Below are 15,519 nucleotides of genomic sequence, written 5' to 3' on the forward strand. Positions count from 1 at the left end.
TAATTGGGTTTCACAATTTACACATTTCTGATAAGTTAACATGTGCTTCCTTCATCCAATGTTTAGTAAGGCCCCTCTTATTTTGGCTCAATATTTGACCACAAATTTAACCAATAAAATGTAAACTATCCATGACCAAAAGTATACCTTAAAAACCTCTTTCAAATACAAATAAAATACTAGTGCATGTGAGTAAGGGCCTGTTCGGTAGCCCTCCAGCTTCACCGGATCCACGAATCTAGCTTCAATTTCCGGATGCCAGCTTCTTCTACGAAAACTGGATCGATGGAAACTGTTCGGCACCCTCGCTCCAGCTTCTTGTATGTGCCAGCAGGCCAAACTGCCTGGAAGGGCTAGAGCCTAGCCGGCTCAATAGATAAGGTTGCCTTAGGCCCGGTCGGACGTTGGAGGAGAGTGGCTGGGCCTGGCCCAATTCGGAAGGAAAGGTTGTCATGTCTCCACGTAGCCTCGTCGGGAGAATAGAACGTGACGTGAGAAGGGAGAGAGAAAGCAGCGAACTAGGCGATGGCATCTGCCCGTAAATAAGGCCAACTCCAGGATTTCTGATTCCCAATTCTGTACGTGAATACTGCTACGATCCAGGAACCCAGCTTCCCGGAGCCGAGCCGTTCGGGCCAGCTTCGCTCGCTGATTTGCGGAGGCTGGGAGCTGGCAGGCTACCGAACAGGCCCTAACTGTGTCTATCCCCGCCAAAAGACAAGAAAACAAAAACTGTATCAGTCTAACTGATTGTTAGAGAATATTTCACAATGATTTTTCTAGAAGAATTAGTAATTAGGATTAGGCACTGCATTAGTTTAACTTTCTAGAAACGGCGAGCGCACAAGAATAGAATCCAATGGTGCTCTCGACACCATTTAGCATGCATGCATCAAGACAAGAACCGGTATGCATGGCGCCAGGTCAGTAATGGCGGAGGCGACAGATCGACGCCGCTGGTGGCCAATGATCACGGCCATCAGACAGCTAGGAGAAGACCGAGAATCTTATCGCCGGCGCGCGTGATTGCCTCACGGTCTCACTGATTCGCAGCCCACGTGGCATTGCCAGCTCAAATCTTCCAGTCCAATCTTTCTCTGTCGATCCATCCAATATACTAATCCAGATGCAATGTTCTCCCTGGGATTGAGGCCGGCATCATTGGCACTTGTCCATGAGTGTAAAACAACGGCAAGACTACTAAAGAAATGTGAATACAACACCTACTCACATTGTAGAATTAGTGAACATTTTCCTTCGATATAATGTCGGGAATGTAAGTACGGACGCATCTATATGACTCTACATCATCCAGGTTAGTCGGGACGATCATATAACACAGAACCGAAGAAACGAAGAAACGAGAGATCTTCCTTTGTGTAAAAACATGCGTACAATATGCTATCTATCACTTTTTTCTAAACAAAAAATATTTTTTCCATTTTCTTTTTACAATGAGGCCATGTAGGCTTGGTTGTAGGAAGAGTCCATCTCGTGGACGACGAGGCTGGTGGTGGTGACCCGAGCGCCGGTGGCATTGTTGAAGAGGTACACCCCGGCGTTAGCGTAGATGGCCTCCGTCGGGTATACCCGTGACGTTGCCGTCAACCTCCCACCCATCGCAAAACTCTCAACGATCGAATGATCCACCAGCACCCTCACGGACAGCTCCTCACCATCGAGTACCGGCACGGTATGGCCTACGACCCTCTTGACAATGTCGTTGGCACAAGATGAGCGTGTCTCATCGTGGCAGAAGTGTGTGTTCAAGCCGCCGTCGAGGCCCCTGGCGACATAGAAGTAGACGGCGGTACGCTCCGCGTCACCACCATGGCGCCTGGCATCGGCAAGTACGAGGAGGCCAAAGGGGCCGAGCATACCCCGCCCTGCGGCGCCACCGCTTGTGCTGCAATTGTAGCCGACATCGGCCTCGTTGGCGACGGCGATGTCTAGCGGATCGAGGCGGAATGTGGCCTCGATGTCTAGCTGGGTGGCGCGATGAAGGCTGAGTGGAAAGACGGAGCCGCGGTCAATGGTGACGCCGCCAAGGTCAGTGGAGTTGGTCCGGAGCGTCTCCACCTCCTCCACCGGCCACTGAAGGAGGTTGCTTCCTGTCTTGGTGTCCAGCACCACCGTGCGAGGGGCCGACTGCAGCAATAACAAAATAAAACATTAATTAGCCATTGACTATAATTAATTATTCAGCAAAGAATCCTAGGTATCACTCATTGACAGCATAGAAATAGTGTAGCTAACTATGGGGTAAGCAGACAAGACAACCCCTTTTCTGGTCTAATCCCAGTTTGGTTGGTACTAGCAAGAATTATTTAGTTTTTGGTGTGTTGGTACTACCAAATTAACAACTTTTGTCTGCCACTGGATCACATGCTACCACATGATTGATTCAGAGTTTGTAGGGCACACCCTTTTTCTTATCTAATCCCAGTTCGGTTCATGCTAACAGAAAGTTGTTTATACTTATTATTATCCAGTTATAGGTAAGGTACTTGCACCAGCCACACGATTACCAATCTTGGCATACCACTAGGTTGAAGGTATCTGCAACTAGTAGCTTGAACTATTTGCAAGCTAAAGGAAGCTAAGATACACTTGACAACGAGATGACAGCAACATTGCTGTGGCTGCTATCTATCCATGATTCATCCCATGTGGCTGGTATCATTATTTGCACTCATTGAACATGGCCCAGCAAAGGAAGCATGCAAGCTCCCAGTCAAGCAAATTAAACCACTCACAAAGCAACATTTTCTTAATGATCAACTAGTGGAGGTTAATCAATCAATTGACTTTGACATCTTGTACAAGAGGAAGATGATGAAGATGTCAAGTACCTGGAGCGAGGCCCATCCCTTGGCGACGTCGGCGCGCTCGGAGTCGGTCTCGCCAACCCACCCCCACAGCACACGCCGCTTCTTTGCCGGATCATAGAACGTCTTGGATGCGTAGAACTTCCCCCAGTCGTACCTCAGCCCGATGCCGAGATCGGCGTCGACGTCCAGCGGTGTCCATGTGTTCTTCGCCCCGTCATACCTCCCCAACGCATAGTAGTCGTGCCGGTCATCGTCAGAGCTCTCCTTCATCACGTGCAACACATCGTCGCCGCCATTGGTGGGCGATGCCGCCACCGCGTCTGTCATGTCGATGCCCCTCACGCCACCGACCGGGTATAGGTCGATGCACTCCCACATGCCTGTCCCTGGAACCTGGTGAAGCAACCCGGGGACAAGCTCGTATTCCATGAAATCCTTGGTCTTGTAGGTCATGACCATGCCGGCATGGCGGTCATCCTTGGAGCCGATGACGAGCCGCCATGTGTCGTCGGAACCATCAAACCACGCAGTGGTCGGGTCCCTGAAGTCCTTCTCCCCGACGCCTGGTGGTGGGTACATCACCGGGTTGTTCTCATACTTGGTCCAGTTGATTAACAACGGGTCAGATGGATCGGTGGGGAAGGCGAGGCATTGGACCTGGACGGAGGCGTTGGTTGAGCCGGTGTAGAGCATGACGATGCGGCCGTCGGGAAGGACGGTAGCGGAGCCTGACCAAACACCGTTGATGTCGTACCACTGGTCGGGGGACATTGCCACGGGGAGGTGGCGCCACCGCAGGAGGTCGCGGGACGCGGCATGGCCCCACGCTATCTTGTTGCCCCATATTGCTCCGTCGGGGTTGTACTGGTAGAAGAGGTGATACCACCCCTTGTAGTACACCGGACCTGCATTTGCATTTTGCATCAAAGAAATGAGTTTTACATCAACAATCACCCCTTAATTCCATGATGGAGGATGGAGGAAATGTTACTTACCGTTGGGGTCGTTCATCCAGTTCTTCTCGGGCTGGAAGTGGAAGCCGGTGCGCTGCCACTGGAGCATGGCATTGCTCCATGGGAACGCGTTACCGCCGGCGTCTGCGGCAAGCATGCCACCGTGGACGTCGACGGTTGCGGCGCCCGACGTCTTCTCTGACACGCCGGACTCGGGGCCCCTGCTGCTGGTGCTCATAGGCGCCATATCAACTGTCGTCGGGTGGCCGGACATGATGACGCCGGCGGCCGGCAGCTGGCCAGCGAGCCTGACGCCGGCGAGCGCGGCGACAGCGAGGAGCACCGCTGCCGAAGTCAGGAGAACCGCCGCGCACAGTGGCCCGGTTCGGCCTGGGCGCGTGCGCCCGGCCTCGGCATCATCCGGCAACTGCGCGTAGGAGCATGGCACCGAGCCGCGGTCTCCGGTGTCCATTGACATTGAAAGAGATCGGCGGAGGAGATGAAGGACACCAGAGAAGGGAGAGGAATTGGTGGGACTGATCAATTATCACCTCTGCTAAACCTAGGTGTGTGTGCATGTGCGTGTTTGCCGTGGAGCTCCTACTTTCTGCGTCTGCCATTTATAGTCTCCATGCCACTCGTTAGCGGCCTACGTGGTTCAGCCGCATTGGCCGGCGGTGGCGCCATGGGCCCGGGCTGTCAGTGTTAATCATGGTCCATCCAGGCCATGTTACCCAGCTCGATCATGATTACGCAAACTAATAATACTACTAGCCCGTTGGTTCAGGATGGATTTCATGGATCTGTACATGTTCGGGTTCCTCCATGACACGCTTGCTCTGTTAGTAGAAAACAAGTTGGGTTAGCCGGCGGTGCCAATGTCGGCTTAAACTCTTCCCTTCAGGTACGCTAACATTGTTAGAGCATCTCTAATCTTTCCCTAATAGTTGTCAAGAAAGCATCCATAAAATCGATTTTCGACAGGTTTTTCTCATTAACAGGTCATTTCTCTTCGATAAGGCAGAGCGCTCGTGTCGGTTGCTCGAAGAAAAAAGGACATGTGCACTAGGAGGGTGCATCTAACCCATCACCAAAATTTTACACCCATTGTTTTTCCTTTTTTATTCTTACCACCTATTGCATTAAAAATAATATATTATTATTATCATCATCATCATCATCATATTATTATTACAAAAAACCATAACAAAAATCAACAACAAAGCCTTTGGTCTCATACAAGTTGAGATAGGCTAGAGCTGAAACCCAAGATCTCGAAATCAAATCTGAGTTTCATCTCCAAAGGAGTGGTTGAGTTTTCACGTTGGCTCGCAAAGTCTATCACGAGCCTCTTCTTTTACCTGGCCTTGGAACTGACAACATAGGCGGAGTTTATTACATCAACCCCTAAAATAGAAAAGCAGCTATTGGTCATTTCTTCTAAGACTTTGCATGTGTTGCCGGCCAGAGAGCGTTGTGGATGGATAACTGGTGGGGGGGGGGGGGGGGGGGGGGGGGGGGGGGGGAAGTGAAGCGGAGTCACGATCCAAGCACAGGCCTCGCCTATGCTCAAGGCCATCGGTCAGCTTGGGAGAAGGCGGCGGACGGTGTGGTACATGTGTGGGATAGCGCCGCGAGGCTTGGCCTATGGGTGATGATGGCATGAGGAAGGTCTGGAAGGGGTGAGAGGCACGGCGGAACTGGAGAATGGGTGGGGGCGCAACACCAGAGATGTCGTCAATGGCGAGAGGTGGCGATTCATGGGGTGGTGAAAAATGTCTTACAGGCAGCTAAATTAGTTTCTCCACTTACCAATTCAACAAAGGAAAAAATAGTTCCACCACTAGATAGCCGCCGTGCGCATGACCTAGTCGTATCACCCATTGATTCATGCCCATGGGCGCGAACTGCTCTCTGTGCATATGCTACGCTAGAATCTATCCTTGCATGACCTGGGGAAGGTGCATGATGCATGCATGTGTACATATGAGAGCATATCTGAAGAGTGGGCATGCCTAAAAGAACATACTCCGGTACTAGACTAGAAGCCATAGATTCCGTTGAGAAACATGGCCCGCCAATAATTCGGCGAACCGAAACCGATGGGTGGCGCATGATCATGGCGGCCCCAGGAAGCCATCTAGCTGTAATCTACTCCTCCCGTGGGTTATACTAAACCAACAAGAAACATTGGAAGATGGCGGGGGAGGATGGACGTGTGGTTAAGCAATGCCAAGTGGCAGCTTAGCTGCCGTTTTGGTCGTGACTCTGCCACCATTGATTGCCACATCCACGAGGTGCTGACTCACCATTGTCGGGAAGAGTGTCTGGAGGCTGTACCAGAGCCAGCCATCAGCTAGTTAAGCAAGAAACAAGTCCTGGTCCTGCACTCTTGCTGCTGCTGCATGATGCTAACCGCTATTTTATTTTATTTTTGAATTGTTGCTAACCACTACTCCCTCTGTTCCTAAATACTTGTTTTTTTAGGCATTTCAACAAGTGACTACATACGGAGCAAAATGAGTGAATCTACACTCTAAAATATGTCTACATACATCCGTATGTAGTAGTCATTTGAAATGTCTAGAAAGACAAGTATTTAGGAACGGAGGGAGTAATAAGTAATAGCAATCAGTAGTAGCTTAGGTTCCACACATACTAATCAATCAGAAGAAACTAGACAACAAGGGTGATTAACTTTTTTTGGTGATCGTAATAGTAATAGTAATGGATAGAGAGGGAGAGGGGATGTGTGGTGGTGGTCACGTATGTACCATAATACCCTAGAACAACGGCCTTTTCCATGGATCCAGCATCCACATCATTGCACTAGTACCATATAATACCCTATAATGCGGAAACCAATTGGAATTAGGACAGAGACCTTTGCTCCGTCCATGTGGTGCCAGTTAAAGCTTTTCTTCCATTTTTCTCTGAGTTGAATGGAACCTAGCTACTCCTGGTTGTTGATCACTCCACCTGGCAGGTGCCACATATTGTCACTCCATCAATCGACGACGGCCGACAACTCGTTGGCAGAGCATTGTTCATTGAACTTTGCACTGCCGAGACGCAAGCTTGACGCTGTAGAACGTCTGAAATGATGTTGACAAAGCCTAACAACATGCACTGTTTCGTGGATGATCCATGGCGGCGGGAAGAAATGGTGTGGGGTCGATGACAGTTACTAGTAACATGTACACAAGATTCAGGCCATGTTTGGTTCATAAGTCCTAGGACTTTTTTTAGTCCCAACTTATAAGTCCCAAGTCCCTAAAAAGTCCCTACCTGTTTGGTTCCTGGGACTTATAAGTCTCTATAAGACCATATTACAACTATAAGTCCCTATAAGTCCCTCCTTGAGAGTCTTATTTCATAAGTCTCAAATGCCCACTTTAAGTCCCTATAAGTCCCTCCTGTTTGGTTTAGATGAGACTTATAGGGACTTTTTTGAAGTCCCTAAACCAATTAAGTCCCTGGAAACAAACATCCTCTCATTCGTTCGAAAAAGAAAAACACAACAAAACCATGACCAATAGATGGTAGTGATTATAAGGAGAGTTGAAGAGAGATCCGCACCACAAAAAAATGCAGGCGGATGTGTGTCACTCTCCTAGCTAGCTGTATACAATCCATCGATGTCCTTTTGCATCAACTTAACACGATTACAGATCTTGTAGTCTTGCGGACCCAACAACATCAACATGACAATAATACGCGTCATGGGATGGGATGATCCACTCGACTTGATTGAAGCCGCCTAGAATTCCTCGAACCCAACTCCTGGCTAGGGCAGGTACCAATTGTCGCTCCGCCCCAATGTGTGCTAGTTGTTCACTTCATGCATCCACACGTTTTTTCCTTCTTGTTGTACTTTATTAGATGACACGTCGTTGAGAGTTGTAACCTCAAGGTCGTGACCCTGCACCTTTTTATTTTTTGTGAAAAACATCAGATCTATTAAAAAAGATCACCAAAAGTACAAAGCATCTCAAACATAATAAAAATTACATCGAGATTCTGATACCATCGAATGGTCACTACTGCCGCTAGAACGAGCCCAACTAATTGGCCAAGTGCTGATGGCAAGCCGGAGATATAGGTGGTGACAATCAGCACTACTAGCAATGATTCGATGAAGAAATTGGCCATAAAATAATCATGACTCTAACCGGCACTCTTTTTTGACAATATCATCTAATCCCCACTTTCTTAGCTTATACTACTACATCGTTGTTTGTGCTGAGTATAATTTTTTGTGTGCTCCTCCTTCAGCTCAAACATGGAAATACATTTTTTGACAAATAAAAAAAATGAGAATGTAGATTCCACGGAATGAAAAAGCAGGCCCCGCAAATAATTCAGCAAACCGAAACCGATGGCGTCTTTGTGGGAGTCTCTTGCACCGTCAGCATGGGCACCCACCTACCTTACTCTCCAATGACCTTTCTTATCTGCATCGCCAAACCAAACCACACAGGATGGATCAGGGATGGGTAGATGTTTGGTTAAGCGAGCAATGCGTGGTGGTACGTGGTGGCAGGTACCGTTTGGGCCACAACGACTTGTACGATGTGCATTTGTAACGGACATGGCTTTGCATCCTCCTCACGTACTCCTGTCCCCTTGGGCAACAATTCATGGCCTCTCGTACACTTTGCCATGTATGCAGTGCACGCCGCATGCACCGCTCGCATGGAGTGTTGGGTACTCTAGTGACAATCAGCCAGGTGCTGACTCACCATTGTCGGTGGAAAAATAGAGGGACAGATCCATCTAGACGTGCCTACTGGAGCCAATCAGTAGCAGCTAGCTAGCCAGGCCAAGCAACATTTTCTTTCTGGAGTACAGTAGGTGGTAGTGGGGGTAGTACTGGTCCTATAGCTCCACATAATCACAAGAAAACAAACATGAATGGATGGCAGATCAAATGACCTATCCATCATGGATAAGAAAAACTAGGACGTGGTACTCCAGGGAGCTGGCTTTGCATGGACACTGTTCTAGCTACGATAATTAAGCTTGAATGGTGTTGCTCTCCGTCGAACCAACCGAACGACAAATAAGTCGTTTCAGATTCAACATCATTGCTAGTACAATAATGCGGTCAGCTAGCTAGACTGTACTCTTTCTGTGAAGAAATATAAGAGTGTATAGATCACTATTTAGTGATCTGAACAAGAGGGAATACTAATTAAGCTAATGCTAATCAAGAGATCAATCCTCTAATTTTCTTACGATAGAGTCAAACTAGGCTCGTGGCTGCGGACCTCACCAAGGTTCAGCTCGATCCATTAGGTTGATCATAGTGGAGAGTATCAAAACTTAGTATATCAGGCATATGATACTAGTGTATGATACTACATCCATAGTGTATCATAGATTACTATCATAGTTGGTCTCATTAATTGCCATGCATAAAACATAGTAGTATAAAATTTAATATGATACGGTATCATAATATGGTACTCAACCCTTTCTTTATTTAATTCTACGTCACCTCATCAAAATTTCGTAGTTGGCTTGCATGATACTAACTATGATACTCCCATTACGACCAGCCTTAATTCTGTTGGCTGATGGTTGCTACCATGCCAGCAATCCATTTTTAACTCTTACTACTAACGATGTGACGAGGCAAGGTGTAACAGGTGGCCATAGCGGATGGAAGCTAGTCGTTATAGTAACTTGCAAGCTTGCCATGCATGAAGGGCTAACAACCAACAGCAAAATTAACATCAGAGTCAAAAAATATTCAACAACTAGCAATAATGGATATAGGAAGAGAGACGGGGGCCTACACGACAACGCACAAATTAAGAGGGGTCTAGCGTGCATGTGTGTGTGAAAGAGTGTCGTTGTCCAAGCTACAATCTCTTTCTCCATCCAGTGCTATGGTTCCACGAATATTGATCGGCATCAGGCAGGTACAATAATGCGGGTGAAGATAGGGACCATGAATCTATGATCAGACTCGATTTTAATCATGCAAATTCTCTCACCCATCCTTGGAATCCAAACTTCTGGCTGTGGCTCTCTCCACTTGTCGCTCCATATGGTCCATGCCATGTCAGATGTCCTTTCTTTTTTTTTGCGGTGGGCTAACCAACATTGTGTGCTTGCGCAACATGACATGTGGCAACAGCTAGTACAAATACCTATGGCTGCAATGATGTCAGCCACAAAAATGAACACACAGGCACATTGTAACCTTGAAGTTCCGAGCTTGGCACTGACAAGGAGGCGTATAACAAGTGGCAACATATTATTGCAGTCGGTAATAATCTCCAGTAACTAATATGGCACCTTCAAGACATTCAAGCTATCCACCACTCTGAATGGTTGACATAGCCAACTCTACTGGTTCGCGGCCGCCATACCTTTTGACCGCACCCATGCTCATTTTCTGATGTTGCCCACTTACCCTCCACATATCAACACATATTGATGATTGGATCAATATGTATGCGGTGTGCGTTTAGCAAGATAACTCGAGAATGTTAAGAATAAAGTATGCATACACTTGGCATGCACACATGGGTGTGTGTGGTTGTTGCCTTGTTGACTCTTGGGTTGTATCTATTTGTCTTCGTCGATGACAATCTCCTTGGACCAAACTTGCAAGCAACCAATGCCAGCTACAACAATGCATTGTTCGACGTGGCAATGATTCAATTTTGTTTGTGGACAACAATAGCAAGGCAGGAACCACACAAACCAGTGGTGCCCACGTGTCTTTTTGTTTTTTGCTGATTAATTAGATTTCACAAATTACTTACTTCCGATAAACTAAAATGTAGTAGACACTACAAAGGTTTGCATGTGAACTACTAGTTGTATACCCCCTGTCAAAAGGCAACAAAATAAGAACTATCTATCAGTCAAACTAAACCCATTGTGAATATTGATTTCGCAATGATTTGTCTAGAAGAATTACTTAGCATTAGGCACTACATTATTTTTCCTTTCTAGAACCGTGAGCACACAAGAATAAAGAGCGAATCCGATGGTTCTCTCGACACCAACCAAACATGCATGCGTCAAGGCAAGAAGAAACCCATGGCGCATGTTAGTATTGGCACAGGCCACTAATTCCGGCCGTCAGGTGAGTGGTGGAGAAGATCCAGAATCTTATCATCAGCATCCTCGGTGGCCTCACGGTCTCACTGATTTGCAGTCCACATGCCATTGCCAGCTCAAATCTTCCACTCCAATCTTCCATTGTCTAACCATCTAATGTAATCAAGATCCCTGGGGTTGGGCTTGGCATCATTAACACTTGTCCATGAGTGTACGTAGTACCTCCCCTCCAATAATTCTCATTTGTTTACACAATAATCCCCGCTTGTTTGTTTACCCAATAATTCCCGTTAGGGTATGCAGGAGATGTGTTTGTATGTGACAAGTTGTTCACCGAATCACCGATAGTGCACTTTTTTAAACTATAGTTAACATACGAGCTGACCTTGTGCCTAGCCTCGAGTGCAAAAGCAATCATGCACAGATTGATTGTCGATCGTCGCATGAAACAAGACCAATGCACGCAGAACCTTTTGTAATGAATTCTGAATAGTGTTGACCGCAAGTCCACAAACATTGTTATTCAAAGTACAGAACAAAGACAACCATGTCATTAGTACTACTCCCTCCGATGCAAAATAAGTGTCGCAGTTTTGAACTAACGTTTGGATTGGAGGGAGTACAAGAAAATGAACAAAACACCTACTCAAAATTAGAATTAGTGAACATTTTTCTTTGATGTCGGAAATATAAGCGCATACCATGTGAGTCCTCCAGGTCAGTCTGGATCAAGGATTTTACTCTTGGTCGATAATTTTGTTAACCAAACCGGTCACCAGTTTTTCTGGTCCACCCCAAGAAACTATATTACCATTTGATTTTTTTTTTGTTGAAAATTTGAATTTGAACGCAAAACCTGGAACAAATAAAGCGAGGACGGTCGTATTGGCTGAACTGTGTTGTGGCCGTAGTCGTAATCAGCAGTGTAGGTGTCATGAAGGTCCTGAGATCAAAAATCTCCAACTAGGATGTGGTTCTTCCTTGCTGTAACACCGTGGTAGGATGATTTTTCCTGCATTTATCGGGCATAAATATACTTATTATTTAGCTAAAAGCATTTGAATTCAAAATTTGTTTAAAGTTATCTTGGTGGCCATTGGTAGAAAACAGAAATGAGAAAAAAAGACTTGGTAGAGATGGATCAGACAACGCAGAAAAGTTGCAACGAAGAAATGGGAGCGACCTTCCTTGGTCTAAAAACAGTACATACAATGTGCTATCTATCATATTTTTACTAAACAAAAATAATATTTGCACTTTCTTTTTACATTGAGGCCATGTAGGCCTGATTGTAGGAGGAGTCCATCTCATGGACGACGAGCCTCGTGACGTTGACCCGGGCGCTGGTGGCGTTGTTGAAGAGGTAGACCCCAGCGTTGGCATAGATGGCCTCCGTTGGGTACACCCGTGACGTCGCCGTCAACCTCCCGCCCATTGCAAAGCTCTCAACAATGGAATGGTCCACTAGCACCCTCATCGTAAACTCCTCGCCATTGAGCACGGGGACAATATTGCCTACGACCCTCTTGACAATATCGTTGGCATGAGATGAGCGCATCTCGTCATGGCAGAAGTGTGTGCGCAAGCCGCCGTCGAGGCTTCTGGCCACGTAGAAGTAGACGCCGGTCCGCTCCATGTCACCACCATGGCGCCTGGCATCAGCAAGCACAAGGAGACCGAAGGGACCGAGTGTGCCCCGTCCAGTCGTGCCACCGCTGGTGCTGCAGTTGTAGCCGATATCCGCCTCCTTGGAAGCGGCGACGTCAAGCTGGTCAAGACGAAATGTGGCCTCGATGTCGAGCTGGGTGGCACGGTGAAGGCTGAGTGGGAATACGGAGCCATGGTCGACGGTAACGCCTCCAAGGTTGGTGGAGTTGGTCCGGAGCGTCTCCACCTCCTCCACCGGCCACTGCAGGAGGTTGCTCCCCGTCTTGGTGTCCAGCACCACCGTGCGAGGGATCGACTGCAACAGTAACAACAGAAAACATTAGCAACTTTTCAGCAAAGAAACCTCTTGGTACCAATCATTTTGACAGCATATAAAGAAATAGTTAACTGCGGGGCAAGCAGACAAGACTTCCCTTTTTCTTGTCTAATCCTAGTTTTGTGCAGACAAGACCACATGGTGGTGCATGATTGATTCATGGGTATGAGTTTTGCTTTTGGGACACACACAACTAGCTAGTTGCATTGGTGTATATTGTACTACTCCATTATATCCAAATAAAGGGCATTACCAACTGTCACAATTGAACTACTCGATCATCCATTTCAATTCATTCTATCATTGTTTCCTTTTCCTTGTAGTATCCTCACTGTAACTCAAGACAAAGACATCCCTCTTCTTGTCTAATCCCAGTTTGGTTCGTGCTAACAGAAATTATGTTTGCTTATTATATCCAGTGAGGTGGTTCTTGGCATGCCACTAGGCCACATGGGGTGTGCAGAGTTTGTTTGTTGGACACATCCACAATGGCATTGCGCATTCAAAGTATCTCAACAGTAGCTGGAACTCTTTGCAAGCTGAAGGAAACTAAGGGACACTTGACAACGAGATGACAGCAACATCTCTTTAGCTGCTATCTATCTATAATTCGTGCCAGGTTGCAGCTATTATCATTTGCAAGCCCATGTGCCCATGGCACACAGCCCTTCAATCATTCCGACGTGTATGTGAAACCCAACAAAAAGTGCATGCAACGCTCCTAACCATGCAAGTTTGTGCTAAAAAAGCGATAGTGCACAAAGAATCAATTAATGGAGGTGTTAATCAATCACTTGAAGAAGACGATGAAAATGTCAAGTACCTGGAGGGAGGCCCATCCCTTGGCGACATCAGCGTGCTCGGAGTCGGTCTCACCGACCCACCCCCACAGCACACGCCGCTTCTTCGCCGGATCATAGAACGTCTTGGACGCATAGAACTTTCCCCAGTCATACCTCAGCCCAATGCCGACATCGGCATCGGCGTCCAATGGCGTCCATGTGTTCTTTGCCGCGTCATACCTCCCCAACGCATAGTAGTCGTGCCGGTCATCGTCAGAGCTCTCCTTCATCACGTGCAACACATCGTCACCGCCATTGGTGGACGCCGCTGCCACTACCTCTGTCATGTCAATGCCCCTTTTACCACCGACCGGGTACAAATCAATGCACTCCCACATACCCGTCCCCGGAACACGGTGAAGCAACCCGGGGACAAGCTCATAGTTGATGAAATCATTGGTCTTATAGGTCATGACCATGCCGGCATGGCGGTCATCCTTGGAGCCGATGACGAGCCGCCATGTGTCATCTGAACCGTCAAACCACGCAGTGGTCGGGTCCCTGAAGTCCTTCTCCCCGACGCCCGGTGGCGGGTACATCACCGGGTTGTTCTCATACTTGGTCCAGTTGATGAGCAAAGGGTCGAAAGGGTCGGTGGGGAAAGCCAAGCATTGGACCTGGACCGATGCGTTGGTGGAGCCGGTGTAGAGCATGACGATGCGGCCGTCGGGGAGGACGGTGGCAGAGCCTGACCAGACGCCATTGATGTCATACCATTGGTCAGGGGACATTGCCACGGGGAGGTGGCGCCACCGGACCAGGTCGCGGGAGGCGGCGTGCCCCCAGGCGATCTTGTTGCCCCAGATGGCACCGTCCGGGTTGTATTGGTAAAAAAGGTGGTACCATCCCTTGTAGTACACGGGACCTGCACTTGCATTTTGCATCAAAGAATGAGTTTTGCATCAACAAGATTACAGCAACAAGTATGCATGGCATCGGTAACAATGGCGGAAATGTTACGTACCGTTGGGGTCGTTCATCCAGTTCTTCTCGGGCTGGAAGTGAAAACCCGTGCGCTGCCACTGGAGCATGGCATTGCTCCACGGGAACGCGTTGCCGCCGGCGTCCGCCCCAAGCATGCCGCCGTGGGCGCCGGCGCCGGACGTCTTCTCTGACACACCGGACTCAGGGCCCCGGCTGCTGGTGCTCATCGGCGCCGCGTCGACCGTTGTCTGGTGGTCAGACATGACGACGATGCCACCGGCGGGCAGCTGGCCGTTGACCCTGACGCCGGCGAGCGCGGCGACCACGAGGAGCACGACTGCCGTCGCCAGCAGCAGGGCGGCACAGAGCGGGCCTGCAGTCCGGTGCGCGCGCCCCACCGTGGTGGCGGCCTCGGCATCCTCCGGCAGTGGCGCGTAGGAGCACGGCAGGGGCGCTGAGCCGCCGTCTCTGGCCTCCATTGGCACAAAATTGAAGTGAAACGCAGAGGAAAGATTAGTGGAAGTGATTAGTGGAAGCTCCCCTGCTAATCTTAACAAAAGAGGAAGAGGATGTGTGTGTTTGCCGAGGAGCTTCTCCTTCCCATTTTATAGTCTCCATGCCACCCGTTAGCGGCCTAGCTGGCGCGGCCTCATTGGCCGGTGGCGGCATCCACCGCCGCGGGCCCGGAGTGTCAGTGCTAATCATCATCTGTCCAGGCCATGTTATCCAGCTCGAGCCTTGTCGCACTCACTCATTGTTCCGAGAAACTCTACTGGCAGTACTAGCTAGTGGCTCTGGCTGGATCATTATATTCTTTACGTAGTACTCCCTCCGTCCGGGAAAAATTGTCTCCATGACATTTCTGTGTTCAGAATTTCAGATCGTTCCATGATCCAGTTGGATTA

General features: G+C 48.4%; 2 protein-coding genes across 2 annotated transcripts; both read right to left on the bottom strand.

Annotated features, from left to right (window-relative positions):
- Positions 1–1,347: 1,347 nt before the first annotated feature.
- LOC125512518 (sucrose:sucrose 1-fructosyltransferase-like) lies at positions 1,348–4,390 on the bottom strand. The gene is made up of 3 exons (XM_048677615.1): positions 3,827–4,390; positions 2,853–3,736; positions 1,348–2,148 (listed from the first exon to the last, which is right to left on the bottom strand). Exons 1-3 carry the CDS (start codon positions 4,260–4,262, stop codon positions 1,450–1,452), a joined length of 2,019 nt encoding a protein of 672 aa, XP_048533572.1. The 5' UTR covers positions 4,263–4,390; the 3' UTR covers positions 1,348–1,449.
- Positions 4,391–12,023: 7,633 nt separating this feature from the next.
- On the bottom strand, positions 12,024–15,197 carry LOC125514099 (sucrose:sucrose 1-fructosyltransferase-like). The gene is made up of 3 exons (XM_048679355.1): positions 14,655–15,197; positions 13,672–14,555; positions 12,024–12,827 (listed from the first exon to the last, which is right to left on the bottom strand). The coding sequence occupies exons 1-3, from the start codon at positions 15,091–15,093 to the stop codon at positions 12,129–12,131; spliced, it is 2,022 nt and encodes a 673-aa protein (XP_048535312.1). The 5' UTR covers positions 15,094–15,197; the 3' UTR covers positions 12,024–12,128.
- Positions 15,198–15,519: the final 322 nt, after the last annotated feature.

Source organism: Triticum urartu, chromosome 6 (genome assembly GCF_003073215.2).
Source record: "Triticum urartu cultivar G1812 chromosome 6, Tu2.1, whole genome shotgun sequence".
Classification (NCBI taxonomy): Eukaryota; Viridiplantae; Streptophyta; class Magnoliopsida; order Poales; family Poaceae; genus Triticum; species Triticum urartu.

Excerpts from the sequence above, each read along its gene's own strand:
- LOC125512518 (XM_048677615.1), bottom strand. The coding sequence starts at position 4,262 with ATGTCAATGGACACCGGAGACCGCGGCTCGGTGCCATGCTCCTACGCG. Across the intron at positions 3,737-3,826 it reads CTGGATGAACGACCCCAACG|GTCCGGTGTACTACAAGGGG; the intron begins GTAAGTAACATT and ends ATGCAAATGCAG. Across the intron at positions 2,149-2,852 it reads AGGGATGGGCCTCGCTCCAG|TCGGCCCCTCGCACGGTGGT; the intron begins GTACTTGACATC and ends TTATTGCTGCAG.
- LOC125514099 (XM_048679355.1), bottom strand. The coding sequence starts at position 15,093 with ATGGAGGCCAGAGACGGCGGCTCAGCGCCCCTGCCGTGCTCCTACGCG. Across the intron at positions 14,556-14,654 it reads CTGGATGAACGACCCCAACG|GTCCCGTGTACTACAAGGGA; the intron begins GTACGTAACATT and ends ATGCAAGTGCAG. Across the intron at positions 12,828-13,671 it reads AGGGATGGGCCTCCCTCCAG|TCGATCCCTCGCACGGTGGT; the intron begins GTACTTGACATT and ends TTACTGTTGCAG.